Source organism: Helianthus annuus, chromosome 10 (genome assembly GCF_002127325.2).
Source record: "Helianthus annuus cultivar XRQ/B chromosome 10, HanXRQr2.0-SUNRISE, whole genome shotgun sequence".
Taxonomy (NCBI): Eukaryota; Viridiplantae; Streptophyta; class Magnoliopsida; order Asterales; family Asteraceae; genus Helianthus; species Helianthus annuus.
This window is the reverse complement of record NC_035442.2, coordinates 163,613,615-163,632,779: the sequence shown is the minus strand read 5'-3', so window position 1 is coordinate 163,632,779 and position 19,165 is coordinate 163,613,615. Positions and strand designations below refer to the sequence as shown.

Sequence of the window (19,165 nt, the reverse complement as noted above, 5' to 3'; positions counted from 1 at the left end):
TTCAGCTAAACCCAGTTAACTTTTTATGTTAAAACCCCTCTTTGTCAAACTCCTTAACTACAGGGACCATATGTGTAATTTTTAAAGTTACACGTGCCCACCCTTCCTCTCTACAATGAAGCTGCCGGAAACTCCAACCGTCACCGGCGATCACGAAACCGTCATCGGAAAACTCAATCCTTCAAAGGCAAATGGTCACTGATAACTCTCCGACGTCTCCGATTTCCCGCCGAATTCAATAGATTAACTCAAAACGATCTATATATAAGACGACTTAGACATAAGAATAAAAAAATATTATTTCCATTCGATTTTCAAGTCAGAACTCCTTCGGAATGAACAAGAATATTTTGAATAAACAAATAATCAATAAGAAACTTTAGAAAATCCATTGGATGAGAGCTTAAGATGCACAGCAGAATCTTTCTTCTTCATCGTCTTGTTAAACTGCTTCGATGCTGCTTTCAACACCTTCTTCCACCCCTGTTTCAAATCATCAAAACCCACCAAAAAATTCATCAAAAATCCAACCAAAATTCACACAATTAAACCAAAAAAATTCAAAAACACTCTTACCTTAACCCGAATCGGCACAGATCTGACAAAATCAAACCCTAACATCAACAGTAATCAAACTATCACATCAATAACATCAAAAAGTGACGAGATCTTACACCAGGGGACACCTAGGGCACCAAAATCGGAATCGATGCCATCCAAACAGAAGAACCAACTGCGAGAGAGGCGATCGAAGGAAGAAACAGAGGAAACGCAGAGCAAATCACGAGATTGAAGGAAATAGGAGGTGATTATGAGGATTATGATAGCGGCTATGGTGACAGGGCAGAGGTAATCTGTACGAGTGAAGTAGCTGGTGATCCGTGTGGCGATTGAGAGGTGTTTTCTGGTTTTGGAATCGTCTTGCGAGTGTTCGTCGAGTTTGTCTTCTTCCTCCATGTGTGCTCCTCTGCGCATTGAGAGAAATCTAGCTAACATTGTTGTTGTGTCTCTCTCACACACACAGAATCACTGAGCTTGATGATGAAGTGTGTTGAAGACTGGTTGGTGTCTGCTGCTTCAGTGGTTCGTTTTTATTAGAGTAAAATGATGGAGGCGGCACAAAATTTGAGTATTGAACATATGGTCCCTATTGTTAAGGAGTTTTACAAAGAGGGGTTTTAACATAAAAAGTTAATTGGGTTTAGCTGAAAGGACACCGCTTGTTAATGATTGCAAACATAAAGGACATGGAGTGTAATTTTTAAAGTTAAAGGACAGAGTCTTTCGAAACATTGAAACATAAAGGACGAAAAGTGCAATTTAGCCTATTAATTACGTAAGATACAAATTACTTTAACGTAACAATACTAACACGATTTGAATGAAAAGGATGTTAATAAAAGATAGTTTTTTAGCTTAAAATAATAATAATAATAATAATAATAATAATAATAATAATAATAATAATAATAATAATAATAATAATAATAATAAATTAAACGAGCATGGGCCACATTGTGATGCACGTATATTGGAATTTGGCCCAATAACAAGAGGCTTAAGCTTTATGAGTGTTTGGTATTTTAGTAATGGTACTATGGATCCATGATAGATTAGAATGAAAAATATATAGCCATGTAGATCATATCTTACTATATCTTACTATGACATGTACCCTTTTTATGTTAAAAATGTCTTCCAACATGAGAAACAAATTAGGGTTGGTAATGAAATAAGTATTGGTGATTCTCGTTTTATACATGATTGTGAAAATTGGGTCCTATGTTGGTGTCATATTCGCTCGGTGTCAGGTATAGTTTGGAGTCTAAGGCATACTCGGTTACTAGTTAGTTTGTTAAAAAAATCTTTTCGCTAAGATTACTAAATACAATTTTCACTATTTTAGTTATTATATAAATTATCGAAAGTAATTGAAATATAAAACCTAAAAATTGGTAAATTAGTAGATTATTCTACTAACCAAGTATGGTTTCATCACTTCTTTGGGTTTTCGTCACAGCATGTGCGACACCTCCTTGTTCATTTACCAACACGGGCAGAACCTGGCTTAACTTCTTCTGTATGTCGACGACATTGTCGTCACGGCTAGCAACACCGATCTTCTCAACAAGTTCATTAACAAATTATCAGCTGAATTCTCGATGACCAACTTGGGATGGGCCAGATGGGCCTGATGAGGGAACGAATGGGAGTTGTTGTTGGGTTGTGTGGGGTACGGGGCTGGGTGCGATAGGTGGTGGTGTCCAGGTAGGTTGGTTATATTGTGGAGTATGGGGAACCATGGCTATTGTGGTGATGAATGAGGTGTACCGAAATGGGAAAGGTTGTGTGGGTTTGAGGGAGTGGTGTCCCAAGGGATCCACGACTAAATTGTGAAAAGTTATTCTTGTTTGTGCCACCGTTTGGACCACCGCGAGTGTTAGCCCCATGGCCACGAGCCGCCTTTGTGTTGGAATTATATGCATGGGTTCGATAAGTCAACGTTGCTGACCAAGCTGTGACCTGTAATAGTTACACCTAGGGCAACGAACATTAAATCCACTTAACTCGATTAACTGGTGATCACGAACAATTAACGGAACGAAATATATAATTACCTACAATAATTATATATCCACGAGAAACGGAATTTTTTTATTTATACGGGTTATAAATAATATAACGTTTGATTACTTATTTAATTAAACTTTGTTTTTCGGGCTTCGTATCACGTCTGGACTTGAACTTATTATATTGGGCTTTAGGGCCTAAGAGATAATTAAAAATGTTAACCTAAATATATTACTATATATATTTAATTAATCATCCTTAATGTTGATCATATGAGTTTGCCATAAGAGATCACAAATAAAAAGAATTCAAATCACAAAAAAAGAAGCTGCCGTCAAAACTGAAATACGGCCACCACTTTGTAAGAGGTGCTGCCCTATTTCCTTTTCCTTTGTATTGTGACAAACGGCCAACCCAAAGCAGTCATCGTTCGGTTCGTGTTTGTGTCTAGCACTAGTCCATTGTACCTTGATGTCTCACACGGTTAATTATTAACCACAAGGTATATTTAATCTCATCGGTAGATTAATTATTTAATATACCGTGTTTGTATGTTTGTAACCATGATCCTGTTCGGTTCACTTTTGGTGTTGATTATTTATATTTATTCCGCTGCGTTTTTATTCATTATACATTTAATTAATAAAATATATCAAACCCGTTTTGATCAAAAGTAAAATTAACACCTCTGAAACCCAACAGTGGTATCAGAGCCACACTTACAACATGCAAATCGGAACTGGTCCGTTTCACCGGTTATAGATCTCAAACTTTAACTTGTTTAAAGTTTCAGATCTAAATATTTCTTGGGCAAAAAGTTATTTGGTCAAAAGTTTTTTTATTTTTATTTGACCAAAGATTGCCCACTTTAATATGATTATGTAGAATATGTGAATCTGGCCGACATTGTACTTGTATTTTTGTTCTTGTTTTGTTTCTTGTTTTATGGTTTTTGGCCCACTTTGTGGCTCTTGTAATAGATTAGGGTTTCAATTTTATTATATTATATTTTTATATTATAATGTTGAAGACCTGAAGACAAAACTAAAGACATTATAGGAGTCAAGGAGGTGCTAAAGACAACTAGATGCACTAGGTCCATCCTTGTGGTTGTTAGTTACCCCGTGACCCAGTTTGGTCTTGCTATTTGGCTCCAGCAAGAACAAACAAAATGGCCTAAAGATTTACATATTTATTTTTGCTATTATGGTTGCTTTTATTATATAAGTTGTTATATAACACACCAACCTAATACCAAACTTTTAAAAGATGTTTTAAAATGTTCACAATCAATTATAACAAGTTCTAAACTGATTTTGACAACTTGTAAATATTTGTTATAAAAACAAATAGTTTATTTTAAAATAAATAATAACCATTAGAGTTTTTGAAATTTAACAAGTTTTAACTTTCTAAAACTCATAACTTAATAGTTTTAAAACTATTAACTTTTATATGGTTATACAAGTCGCGACAAACTTAGTTTGAATAGGTTATTTTAAATTAAGTGTCCTGAGAGATGAAAGAATTCATGAAGATGTCACGACTAAATATGTACTAAAATTGGCTCTTACGACCCTATTTGGTAAATATTAAATTAACCCATAATTAAAATCAATAGTCTATACCATCCTATCACAAGCTACACTTGGAACGTAAAAGCGAACCATCAGTGTTTGGAGCCACAACACCACACTTGATGTCTAGCATATCCTTCCAAGGTGCAAGGGTTTCGTTGACACATCCGACCCTTCCACAAGTACCTCTTTTAGGCTATTACCTTTTCTTTTTTCACCACATGCTCCAGCTGTCTCGAAAGTAAAACATCGGCATAAATGAGGCTAAACGTATCAATGCATAGACAAGAGTTGTCTTAGCGGCCTCATACTCGAGAGTTGTGCAATTCTCACAATTGACACTCGTTGTCAGTCTGCCTAGTCACTTACTAAAGTGCATGCCACAGCTGCCTTTACTACTGACATATCCAGATTCTCATTCCTTGTTCTAATTACTGTAATGGGTCATTAATTAAATAAGGAAATATACATAAAAAATATTAATTAAAATCTCTTTGCTTATGTAACAGACGTCTAATGAAAACAACTCATTCGTTCTCAAGTCTATACTTGAAAAGGAAAAACTGAATAACACCAACTTTCTCGAATGGCACTGCAAATCTGAGAATAGTTCTCAAGATGGCGAAAATACTATATATCTTAGATGGCCCAGTCCCTACCGAACCTGAAAGTAACACTACTGCTGCTCGTAAGGCACTAGAAAAGCATAACGAGGATGCTGTTGAGGTAGCCTGCCTTATGCAAGCCACCATGTCTCCTGAACTTCAGAAGAACATGGAAGATAAAGATGCTTATGACATGATCCAGCAACTGAAAGGAATGTTTCAGAAACAAGCCCGACAAGAGCGATATGACACCATGAAGCAGCTCATAAGTTGTAAAATGCAAGAAGGATCGTGTGTCCGTACTCATGTGCTTAAGATGAAAGGGTACATTAACCAGATGAACAAACTTGGTTATCCCCTGCAAGATTAAATGGCAGCGGACTTCATCTTGAACTCTCTCCCTAGCTCGTATGACCAGTTTATTATGAAGTATAATATGAATGCTTGGGTGAAGACTGTATCTGAGCTACATGGTATGCTCAAAACGTCCGAGATGAACATTCCACATAAAACCAACCAAGTTCTGATGGTCAGTCTGGTGGTGTTAAGAAGCCCAACAACAAGAAAAGGGCTCATAACAACAAAGGCAAGAAAATGGCTGTTGTTACTGCTAAATCTGCCACCAACAACAAGCAGGTTGCTAAACCACCCCCTCCCCAGGAGTGTCAGTGCTTTGAATGCAACCAAATGGGGCACTGGAAAAGGAACTGCCCACAGTATTTAGCCAAGCTGAAGGCGAACAAGGCCAATAACATTGGCACTTCTTCAGGTATTCTCATTTATGTTATTGAACTTTTTACTATCTCCAGCAACACATGGGTATTTGATACCGGGTGTGGTTACCACATCACTAATGTTTTGCAGGAGCCTGAAAAGTGGAGGAAGCTGAAACAAGGCGACATGGAACTCATTGTTAGTGATGGGAAAAGAGTGCCCGTTCTTGCAACCGGCACATTTCATTTTTCATGTCCTTCTGGCCTTGTAGTTAATTTAAACAATTGTTTGTTTGCACCTGGTATAACCAGAAACATTATTTCGGTTTTCCTTTTGTTTGAACAAGGTTTCAAGTACGTTTTTAATGGTATTTCTATTTCTGCCTACTTGAATGATGTCTTTCATTTTGAGGCTAAACCTCGAAATGGTATTTATGAGATTGATGTTCAAACATGTAATAACATATATCATCTTTCTAAGCGTAACAAAGTTGGTATTAATGAAACCTTTCTATGGCATTGTAGACTTGGCCACATAAGTAAGGCACGCATAAAATGGCTCCAATCCCAGGGGATTCTTGAATCCACTGGACAGGACTCCTTTAATGATTGCGAATCTTGCTTAGCTAGCAAACTGATGTGTGTAAAATGCAACATATAAATTACATCAAATGAGGCATAAAACTAACCCTTTTTAAGTACTAATGTTGGAAAAAGTGTGTTTTTGTCTTCCTTTTGTATTTTCAGGATTAAATGAGCTCAAATTAACAAAAGAAGCAAAAAGGCAGCTAAATCTAACATAAATACAAGAAAAGGAACAAGAGTGGATTGCCCGACCCCTCGACAGCATCCTCCCAAGCAAAACGGAGAAGGCAGAAGACTGAACACGCCCCGTGCTCAGCGAGCACGGGGCCGTGTCCAAGAAGCAGCAGAAAAGACAAACCTGTAGAAGCTTCTATTGCTCACCACGGGGGCGTGCCCAGTGAACACGGGGGCGTGCCCAAAGTACTGCAGGCGCATTAATTGTAATTGCGAATTACAATTAATGAGGAGAGATAGTGTCAGACGGGCACGGGGCCGTGCCCAGCGGACACGGGGCCGTGCCCAGGCCTCTGTTCAGCCTATAAATAGGAGTGCTTGGCTTCATTGCAACTCATCCCTTGGCACACCACCTCTCTCACACTTCAACCACCACCCACCACCATCACAACACCATCATCCACCACCATCATCCATTGTCCATCATAGAGTGTGTGAGTCGTCTCGGGATCCAAGATTGATCGTAAGAGTTCTTGACAATCAAGGCCATGTTTGCCTAAGTCTCTTACATCACTTGGTGAAGACAAGTGTTTAGTATAATACTTTTTATTTTTAATCTTTTGCACTTTTTATTTGGTTTTGTATTAATGACTTTAATAACTAGTTGCTTATGTTGAATGTGACTTTTCCTTATCGTTTGTCCGTGGTGTCTTGGCATTATTTTACTGTATATATAAAATAAAAGATTTTCACCATTCATATCTCCACGGTCTATATGGAGGTATGTTGGCTACCTAGTCGGGGGTTAAGGGAAAGGTTTGGTAAGGGTCTTGCCCTTGTTCAGCGTTTAGAGGTCCTGCAAGGGACATGTGTCAAATTTAGTAGGATCTCCTTCAATACCCAAAGGTATTGGATGGCGGGGATCCAAACTCTTTGACCCCCTCATAAGTTAACTACTATTAATACTATAACCCGGCTATTTAGGACTGTATCCCTGCTGACTCAGACTACTTAGTCGAGGGTAACGTCACCTCCAAAAGAGGGGCCTACCATAATTTGCATTAATAACTTAATTCATTATCTTTCAATAATCCGACCCTTTAGGATTGTATCCTTGCTGACTCAAACTACTGGGTTGAGGGTAACGTCGCCTTCAAAAGAGGGGCCTACTACAATAACTAAGATAATCTCTTAAACAAGTGCAAAAGTGCGAAAATAATCAAAGGTTATACTAATACACGAGTCGGATCTAAGTGATTCATCTTGTCTATCTGTTTTTTTTATTTTTATTTTATTTTTCAGCATTTAGTTAGTTTTATTTTCTTAGTTTAAAAATCTTTTCTAACATTTCGATTTGATTAGACGCTGAGGATAAACCGGTACTAAAAGCTCTTGTATCCTTGGACGACCTCGGTATCTTACCAACACTATACTACGTCCACGATGGGTGCACTTGCCCATATGTGTGTTTAGTGTTAGTAAATATCGTGTTTTATAAATTTAAAACTTGGCTAAAAAGTGTAAAAAGGGCTTAAAATATATACCAAAAAAAAATGTATGTGGCCCTTTCAGAACCATTACAAGGAACCATGAAAGATACTTCGTTACTTTCATCGACGATTATAGTCGATATGCTTATGTCTATCTTATGAAGCATAAGCATGAAACTTTTGAAAAGTTCAAAGAGTTTCAAAACGAAGTAGAAAACCAATTTACTAGAAAGATAAAAGTACTTCGATCAGATCGTGGTGGCGAATACCTCCGCTTAGAGTTCCTCAATCATCTGAAGGAGTGTGGAATAATTTCAGAACCCACTCCACCTGGCACACCCCAACTTAATGGCGTGAGTGAAAGGAGAAATCGAACCATACTTAATATGGTTCGATCGATGATGTGTAGAATTAACTTGCCTCACTCCTTTTGGGGTCATGCTCTTATGACTGCCGCCCACGTTGTCAATCTGGCTCCGACTAAAAAGGTAAACAAAACCCCATATGAGATATGGCATGGGCGTAAACCCGATTTGGAATACCTAAGAGTATGGGGGTGTGATGCATACATCATAAGTGATGCTGATGATAAGCTCGATCCTCGAGGCGAAAAGGTTGTTTACGTCGGATACTATAAAAGAAGCGGATATTATTTCTATCATCCTAATGTAAATGTTATTTCCATCAAAAGGAAGGGGCACTTTCTCAAGGAAGAACTTCTTAATCGAGGAACTGGAAATAATGTGGTTGATTTTGAAGAAATTTGAGAATCAACAACAACCGTCGATGAAGTCGGAACGTCTGAACAAGAAGAAATTGTTGCTGATGAATCAGACATAAACCCAAGCGTTCGCAGAAGTAGCAAGACTTGTAAAGAACCTGACAGATACCTTTGGCATCTTGAAGGTGCTGAAGTCTTGGTAGTAGATGAGTCTAATGACGAACTTGCTAACTACAAATCTGCTATCTCAGATCCTGAATCTGCGAAATGGCTGGAAGCCATGAACGCTGAGATGCAATCTATGCGTGATAATTTAGTCTGGGACTTGGTTGAGCTACCCCCCGAATCTCGGGCAGTAGGGAGCAAATGGGTTTTCATGAGAAAAACCGATATGCATGGAAATGTACACACCTATAAAGCACGGCTACTTGCGAAGGGTTTCACTCAAACTCAGGGTATTGACTATGATGAGACCTTCTCGCCCGTTGCTATGATCAAATCGATCAGGATATTGCTTGCCATAGCCGCGTACTATGACTATGAGATATGGCAAATGGATGTCAAAACCGTTTTTCTTAATGGACATCTCTCTGAAGATGTCTATATGGTTCAGCCAGATTGTTTTGTTGATCCAAAATATCCTAATAGGGTGTGCAAGCTGAATAACTCCATTTATGGACTCAAGCAGGCGTCTCGTACCTGGAATCTTCATTTTGACCAAAAGATCGAAGAATTTGGTTTTGTCAAAAATGAAGATGAGCCTTGTGTTTACAGAATGGTTAATGGGAGCACTATATCATTCCTCATCATGTATGTGGATGATATGCTGATCATTGGAAACAACGTCCCTATGCTTAACGAAGTTAAACACTATTTGGGAACTTGTTTCACAATGAAAGATCTTGGAGAAGCAACTTATATTCTAGGAATCAAGGTCTATAGGGATAGATCTAAGCGGCTTCTTGGACTAAGTCAAAGTACATACATAGACAAACCGATGACACGCTTTAAGATGGAAAACTCCAAAAAAGGATGTGTTCCTATGACTAAAGGGACTGTGTTGAACAAATCGCAATCCCCTTCAACGGACATTGAAATTAAGCGAATGGAAGGAGTTCCATATTGAAGAAACACTGGTTTAATCGAATAGAATCAATTGAACCAGGGGGTTTGAATCTACATAAAAGGGTTAGGTCTTCTCGTTTGATTCAGGGGTGAATGATCTTCTTCTTCGAACAACAACTGCAAAACAAACAGCCGTTAGACTCGTCACGGGGAGAATGGAGGTTCTCTCCGTGACCACCCTTCGGCGTGAGAATAAGTACCGGTTTGATGAAGAAGAAGAAGTGAAAGTAAGGTGAAGTGAGAGTAACTTGAAGAATTATACCTGAATTATCCTTTATTTATAGCCGAAGTTTGGGCGGGAAAATCTGTTGATCGAAAAGATGACGGAAAGTGATTTTCGTAAGCGGTTATTTCTTCTACCGTTAATCACTAACGGATGTGTGTACACACGGATCGCAATTATGATCGACGGCCGGGGAGATGCCACATGGAAAGTGGGCAAGTGTGGATCTTCCTTCAATCTTGGTGCCATCATCGTGACTTTGGGGAATGTCCAGGATGACGCCACGTGGCCATTCGGTTATAATCGAATGGTGGTGCACGATAATGCCTTCTAGAAGGATTACAGCTGTAATCCTATGTGGCTCTTCCTCATGGTAATTCTGTTATGACAGAGGTTTATTTTTGTTCAAGTCCGGGTGACTTTTGCGCGGAGATATTGTTAGGATGTTATCCTATCTGTTGCATGAAAGCTTGCGCAAGGATTTATTAATTCCTTTTGGCGCGCGGATGTTGAATACTGTTTTCCTTTCTAAGTTCTTTTTCAGAACCAGTGCGCGGCTGCGCAAGGTTCATTCTAAAGAGAGCTTATTGATGAGGTTGTGGTATGATCTCAAGCACTTGTGCAAGGTTTTTGGGACCTTACCCCTTCACATATGCTAGCGATTGGTTCTATCATGTATGCTATGTTATGTACTAGACCTGACGTCTCACATGCTTTAAGCATGACTAGTCGTTATTAGCAAACTCCTGGCATCGCCCATTGGACTGCTGTTAAGAACTTTTTGAAGTATCTGAGAAGAACTAAAGATATGTTCTTAGTATTTGGAGGAGTAGAAGAAGAGCTCACTATAAGATGTTATACTAATGCCAGTTTTCAAACTGACCGAGACGACTCTCGCTCACAAGATGCTTTGATATTGGTATACTCATTTAGTATCCTTTGACCTGAGATACATATTAGAACTTCCGTTTACCAAGGATTATTCTTTGATTACTGTCAACCGCTGTTGCGTAACTGCCAGTCATAAAGGCTTTAATTGGGAATAGTTCTGAAGTTCAGTGGGAGTTGTATGTAGTCGATATGGGATTCTGTACTCTTACATGATATGTAACAGTTAGACATTGTGGCACCGTCGTTGATTCAAACTTGTGAAGTGTAAGGCCTTACCCAAACTTACTGTGTGTTTGTTCGAACCACTTTGACTCTTGATCGAGATCAATAATAATTAAACACCATATGAGAATGAACTTAATCCAAGTCTCATTGATTCAATTTATGTCTTTTACAGAAAGGATGAATGACAACAATTTGCATAAGTCTATTGCCCTGTAATAGTAAGTTTTTACTAATGGCAAGGTGCTTTGGTTAATGACTTTAAAGTGTTATACCTTGTTGGGGGCAGCCATGTGCAGCTAGAGCGCCGCTGACTGTCTGCGTTGAGGATTTTATCGAAGGCCGTCCAAGTGGGAGATTGTTAGAATTATATGCACGGGTTCGATAAGTCAACGCTGCTGACCATGCGATGACCCGTAAGAGTTACACCTTGGGCAACGAACATTAAATCCACTTAACTCAATTAACTGGTGATCACGAACAATTAACGGAACGAAATATATAATTACCTAGAATAATTATATATCCACGAGAAACGGAATTTATTATTTATACAGGTTATAAATAATATAACATTTAATTAAACTTTGTTTTTCGGGCTTCGTATCGCGTCTGGGCTTGAACTTATTATAGTGGGCTTTAGGGCCTAGGAGATAATTAGGGATGTTATCCTAAATATATTACTGAAGGGGTATGGTCCCAAAAACCTTGCACAGCTGCATAGGACCATACCACAACCTCATCCCATAAACACCTTGAATAAAGGCGTTGCGCGGCCCCACAACCTCATCCCATAAACACCTTGAATAAAGACGTTGCGCGGCCGTGTAGCGGTCCTAAACAAGATTGGGGAAAGAACAGTTCAACGAAAGACTATGGCCTAGGAAACCTTGCGCAAGAGCACAATATCATACCATAATCCTATTCCAAGAACACCTTTAACAGAACCCTGCACGGCGGCGCGGCGGTTCTAAACAAAGATATAGAAGAAAACAATCTTCGATAACCGTGCGCCGGAGAAAGGGTAAAACTAACATTCAACTAACACCCTCGCGTGGGCTCGCGCAAGGGTACAGTTAGACTTGAAGACAAGATACTAAACATCTCCGCCCGCCTGGAACCAAGACTTGAACAAAAGTGGTTTTTTCTGTTACAACAGAATAAGACACGTCGCAAAGACATAAAGGTTTACAGCTGTAGATCTTCTAGAAGGCTTTCCAAATGCTCATCGTGTACAACCATTCGGTTACAACTGAAAGGTGGCATGGCATAATCCTGGACGCTCGTCTAGGTCACGATGATAGCACTAACTCGGAGAAGGATCCATACAAACTCACTTTCCACGTGGCATCCCCCAACCGTCGATCACACTCACGATCCGTGTGCATGGATGTGACGTTAGTGATTGACGGAAAAGGGCGTAACCGCCGACGGAAAATACTTTCCGTTACTATCTCCGTTAACAAATTTTCCCGCCCAAATCTAGCTATAAATAAGTCATGCCAGGTATGATCTCACAAGTTACACTCACTTCACTTTTACTACTTCTTCTTCATCATCGAGATCACTGTACTTATTCTCACGCCGGAGGGTGTTCACGGAGAGAACCCCCATTCTCCCCGTGGCGAGTTTAACGGCTTTCTGTTTTGCAGTGATCACCGGAGAAGGAGCTCAGTCAAACCTCCGAATCAGCGAGAGGACTAACCCTTTTATGCAGAACTAAACCCCTGGTCTGACTGATTCCGATCATTCAGATAACTGTTTCTTTAATTACTATATGTATTTAATTAATCATCCTTAATGTTGATCATATGAGTTTGCCGTAAGAGATAACAAATAAAAAGAATTCACTTTTTGAGACAATCACAAAAAAGAAGCTGCCGTCAAAATCGAAGGACGACCATCACTTTGTAAAAGGTGCTGCCCTATTTCCTTTTCCTTTGTGTTGTGACAAACGGCCAACCCAAAGCCGCCATCGTTCGGTTCGTGTTCGTGTCTAGCACTAATCCGTTGTACTTTGGTGTCTCACACGGTTAATTATTAACCACAAGGTATATTTAATCTCATCGGTAGATTAATTATTTTATATACCGTGTTTGCATGTTTGTAACCATGATCCTATTCGGTTTACTTTTGGTGTTGATTATTTATATTTATTCCGCTGCGTTTTTATTAATTATATATTTAGTTAATAAAATATATCAAACCCGTTTTGATCAAAAGTAAAATTGACACCTCTGAAACCTAACACTTTGTCGGGTCATAATTTCGACCTCGATACCCTTTGGGATATGGAGACATGTTTGCATCGGATGAAGGCTGATTAGCTGAATGTATAAGAACCGTGTCTCGGTTGTTGTTCGACCTTGCCGAAATGCGACTTTGCTCGTCTTCGATCATGCTTCAAGCAACCTCCCAAGTAGTTTTACGCTGATTAATAATCGCAGCGATGGTTGATCGACATCATGTAATTGCTCTGCAACATCCTTCAAGGTCTGGCAGTAGTCATCAAAGGAAGCACACGAATTGAGGGTGGTGTTGGTAAATCTGGTTTCAGGGTAACATTGCGTGCTTGTTTGTTGTTGACAAAGATATCCTGTATTATAAGCCAAGCGGCTCGAGCGGTGAGATCGGTAGAGAGGACACTAGCCAAGATGTTGCCGGAAAGTGTATTGTAAATCCATTGGAGAATGAGTGCATCAATCTCGGACCAGGCTGCAAACGATGGGTCGGACTCCTCCGGCGAAGCAGTGCTATCGATGTGGTGCAAAACTTTGTAAGCCCGAGCATGAAGATTAAATAACTTGACCTATGACGAATATGTTACCTTTTTGCCGTCTAAATTGCGTATTTTGTTGTTGATATTTCTCCGGCTGGTTTTGGTGGCGTTGGTCGCCGGCAGAAGAGGTGTCATCAGTTGACACGATGAGCCAAGGGAATAGAAAAAAAAGGGTTTGGTGGCTCTGATAACCATGATAGATTTTAGGAATTGAATTGATTTCCATGAATGCTCCTGCTAAAGTGCACCTCTCCTTAACCAAAGACCAAACAATAAAATGCTAAAAAATAAAATCTATCTACTATAATAAAAATAACAACTTTAGGGACACTTGTCATCATATTAGGTCATCTCTTATAGATAATTATTATTTTAGTTTAATTTCTTCTAATTAATTATAGATAACCCTTCTACTAAATATTAATTAATTTAATAATATATATTATAGATAATCCTCCTACTAAATATTATTAGTTTAATATTTTATCGATAATTATTATTTAGTTTAATCTCCTTCTTATTTATAATATTACTAGGTTATAACCCCGTGTATTACACGGGTTGAATAAAAGAATTTTATATACCAAATAATAAAACATTATATTTTTAAAAGCCTCCTTCATTGCACGGGTTGAATAAATATAATTTTATATATTAAATAATAAAATAAGTTATATCTATAAGAACCATATGTATTGTACGGGTTGAATAAATGTAATATTATATACCAAATAATAAAAAATTATATATTTAAAACCATTGTATTACACGGGTTGAATAAATATAATATTGTTTACCAAATAATAAAAAAGTTATATTTTTAAAAACCCCCGTGTATTACATGGGTTGAATAAATATGATTTTATATACCAAATAATAAAAAAATATATTTAACAAAACTAACTGGGGGTAACTTTGTAGAATAGTAACAAAGTTTTAAAAGTGTTCCACTTAGGTCACTCAAGTTTCAAAAGTGTTTCAATCAGGTCACTCAACATTCATTTTTTCATTAAAATTAAGGGTTTTTTCATCCATTTCATAGGTAACCGTGGTGATGTGGATTTTTATTTTCTTTTTCTCTTTTATTTGATGCTAACTCGAGTGAGGTGGATTGTAACTTGTTTTTTAATTTTTAATGTAATTAAAATGTTTTTATTTTTAATAAATATAATTTCATATATTAAAATAATCAAAGCCCAACATCTTATGCTCCATTTTTTTCTTGACACATGGAAAAAAGGACATGACTCGATTAGAATGTTAAGTCATCTGATTGGGACAAAAACTATACGAATGACCTAATTAGAACACTTTACGTGGATTGTAACTTGTTTTTTAATTTTTAATGTAATTAAATTGTTTTTATTTTTAATAAATATAATTTGATATATTAAAATAATCCGAGCCCAACATCTTATGCTCCATTTTTTCTTGACACATGGAAAAAAGGACATGGCTCGATTAGAATGTTAAGTCATCTGATTGGGACAAAAACGATACAAATGACCTACTTAGAACACTTTTAAAACTTGGTTACTATCCCATGGATTAGATTTTAGTAAGGATAAAACATATGAAATTCATAATTTATCATACCTAATTTATTCATTATTTATCATATTTATATTCGGCAAATTATTATGTAAAAACAGGATTAGATTTTAGTAAGGATAAATCATATGAAATTCATCATTTATCATACCTAATTTATTCATTATTTATTATATTTATATACCTCAAATAATTTATTTATTTAATATATTTAAAATACAAGAAGAATAATAACTACATTTATCATACTAATAAATTTATCCAAAAACAACCATCTTTTTAAGATGCAACTCAAGTCTATATGTTTAAATTTTAAAGTTATATAACTTAATAATTATCGATAATTTATACTTATCTAATTAATTTAAATATTATTTTGTAGCTATAAGTTTATCTAATTGGCTAATTGCTATATGCCTAATCTAAACATTTCAACAATACTTTTAAAACTAATAAATTAAGACCACTGTTATTTAAATAAAACTTGGGTTCACGTCGTGAGAAAGTCGATGATACAGTTTATTTTCTAATAGATGGTTCAAATGTTTTTATATTTAGAAACTTGACAAACATCACAAGTTTTGATCATACATAAAACAAAATTTTGTTCGGATATCAGAAAAGTGTCTTAAAATATCGTTTTATAATTGTTAAATCTTCGTTATTAACTATTTGATATTTTATTTTCTCAACCCGTGTAATACACGGGGTTATATACGACAAATTATTATGTAAAAACAGGATTAGATTTTAGTAAGGATAAAACATATGAAATTCATCATTTATCATACCTAATTTATTCATTATTTATCATATTTATATAAGTTTAATTTTTATTAGTATTATTAATAATTTTAATCAATTGAATGAGAGAATGACAAGTGTCCCAAAACAGGTTTCTTTTATTATATAATATAGATTTATTTGAATTAATTATATTTGAACGTTTTGTTTAGTTTGGTATCAAATAAATTTTACGAAACTTAAAATAAAATTAACTAATATTATTTATCATTTATACATTTACGGAGTTTTAAATAAAGGGCTAAATTTATTGAGACTTTGTTAACAAATTTTGTAACAACAAAACAATCTATTTTTATCACGAAAACCAAACTTTGTATTAATATGTTAAATCTTTTTATTTTCACTATACAAAATTACATTTACTTCACCCATGTAACACATGAGATTTTTTAAGATATAACTTTTTATTATTTGATATGTAAAATTAAATTTATTCAATTCGTACAATACACAGGGTTTTTTTAAGGATACATATTTTTAATTATTTAGTACAGAAAATTACATTTATTCAAACCGTATAATGCGCATATTTTTAAAGAAGTAATTTTTTATTATTTGGTATATAAAATAACATTTATTCAACCCGTGTAATAAATGAGTTTTTTTAAAGAATGTATTATTTTATTATTTAGTAAACAATATTACATTTATTCAGCCCGTCTAATACACATGGTTTTAAATATATAACTTTTTTATTTGGTATATAAAATTACATTTATTCAACCCGTACAATATGATTCTTATAGATATAACTTTGTATTATTTAATATATAGTATTATATTTATTCAACCCGTACAATAAATGAGGTTTTTAAAGATATATTGTTTTATTATTTAGTATATAAAATTTATTTATTCAACCCCGTATAATACACAGAATTAAAACCTAGTACAATAATAATATAATCTCTAATAGTTCTATCGTTCCATGAAACAAGCCACATAATCATGATTCCATCGACTATTTGCACTTTATTTATATGTATGTAAACAATAAAAATATAATTGTTCCAAAATTATAAGACCCAAACTCATTATTCCATCAACTATTTGCACACTATGAATAAAAAACATAAACGTCAAATCATAAAAACTCATAATCATATCCTACGTTCTAAGCGGGGCTTCTGTATCTTCCGGGATAAAGGGTAGGCTACCCTTGTCCTACCCTCTCCTAACCATACTATTAAGCTGGATTTACTAGTTAGGGTGAAGGGGGTGCACCCCTAATTAGGTGAGTGAAAATTTTTTTTAACCCAATCATATATTGGCACGTCATTTCCCCTCTATAACTCTCCTCTTATCCAAAAACGTACGGGGTGCACTCCTCTTAGGGGAGTTGTTTTTTTATTAAAAAAAAAAAAAAAAAACAAAATATTGATTGGTTGTTACAGCCATGGGGCCCACCATCTCTCTCTCTCTTGTTCGGTGACTGACCACCCAAATCTGATCACCGAAATGGATACCGCGTGAATGGCGGTGCAGTACCGCTCGGCAAAACCAGTCCCCGAAATGGGTTGCCGCTTACGCCCCGTTCCCCCTTACGCTTGTTTGTTATATCATATATTCTATAAAACTAGCTCCAAAATATTAAATATTAGACCATGGGGTATGGAGCTTGGGTTGAGGCGTGGGTTGGGGGAAAACGCCCAAGCCACCACCCCGGGTGGCTTGGGTTGGGGCGTGGCCCTTGGGGCTTGGCTTTCAAGCCGGGCGTGGGGCGGGGGAGCAAGCTGACATGGCGGGCTGTGAATGGCCCATTCAAACTAGCCGTTGGCTAGCCGTTGGGCTAGCCGTTAGGGGCTACTTTTAAAAAAAAAATTTGTTTCCTTTATAAATACATTACCATATTTAACATTTTTCTCACACAATATCAAACACATAAAACACAATCTTACCATGAGTTCTTCAAGTTATAGTGAATCGTCATCATCATCTGATGATGGTGCGAAAATATTTCTACAAACGATCGCGGCGGTGGTGAAAGCTATCGTGGAAGACGAAGACGATGAGGAAGAGACTCAACAACCTAAACGGAGGAGAAGGTACATCGCTCGTGAACGGCACACCGCTAACGATTTGTTGGTAAGCGATTACTTCTCAGCGGAACCTAAGTATGATGAAAAAAATGTTTAGGGGTCGTTTTCGTATGAGTAGAAACTTATTTTTAAGGATATCTAGAGATCTTGAGGAGAGGTATGTTTATTTCCAACAAAAACCCGACTTAACCGGGCAATTAGGATTTAGTACGTGGCAAAAGGTCACGGTCGCACTTAGGCAGTTAGCGTACGGCAATAGTTCGGACATTATGGATGACTATTTAAAAATGTCTGCACGTGTAGCTAGAGAAAGTCTTCACAACTTTTGTTCGTGTATTCTAGAACTTTATAGGAAAAGATATTTGAGAAAGCCCTCGTTTAGTGACATCCAACAAATATTGGAACATCATGCAGATTATCATGGGCTACCCGGGATGCTAGGTAGTTTAGATTGTATGAAATGGCCTTGGGAACTTTGTCCTACCCAATGGCAAGGCGCTCACACGAGTGGATTTCACGGGGTGCCAGCCATCATGCTTGAAGCGGTTGCGTCCCAAGATCTTTGGATATGGCATGCGTTCTTCGGTATGCCAGGTTCACATAATGATATTAGCATCATAAGCCACTCGCCTCTTTTCAATGATCGGGTAAATGGTATAGGACTCAAAGGAACTTTCTTTGTAAACGGGGTTGAGTACGTGTACGGGTACAAGACACGGTACCGCAGATCCAAAGAGATTAACGTTTAACAGGGTTCAGATGGCTACACGTAAAGACGCCGGGCGAGCATTCGGTGTTTTGAAGAAAAGGTGGCGAATATTGGGAATGCCTTGTCGACTATGGGATAAGGATCAGATTGGAAACGTGATGTACACATGTATCATTTTTCACAACATGATTTTGGAGGATGAAGGTAGAGCGGTCGTAACCTACTATGATGATGATGACCCCCAACCAGGTAACGTAACAGACGAAGATAAAGCGGCAAATGAATTTTTTTTAAAGTCAAGGGATATACATCACAACCTTCGATCTGATTTGATGGAACATGTTTCAACGATTCCTGGGTTCGAAACCGACGAAGATGACGAA

General features: G+C 36.9%; 1 protein-coding gene across 1 annotated transcript; it reads right to left on the bottom strand.

The window, feature by feature from the left end:
• Positions 1–277: 277 nt before the first annotated feature.
• On the bottom strand, positions 278–1,001 carry LOC110883286. Its single transcript, XM_022131084.2, has 3 exons — positions 675–1,001; positions 577–598; positions 278–483 (listed from the first exon to the last, which is right to left on the bottom strand). Exons 1-3 carry the CDS (start codon positions 994–996, stop codon positions 465–467), a joined length of 363 nt encoding a protein of 120 aa, XP_021986776.1. The 5' UTR covers positions 997–1,001; the 3' UTR covers positions 278–464.
• Between the last annotated feature and the right edge of the window lie 18,164 nt (positions 1,002–19,165).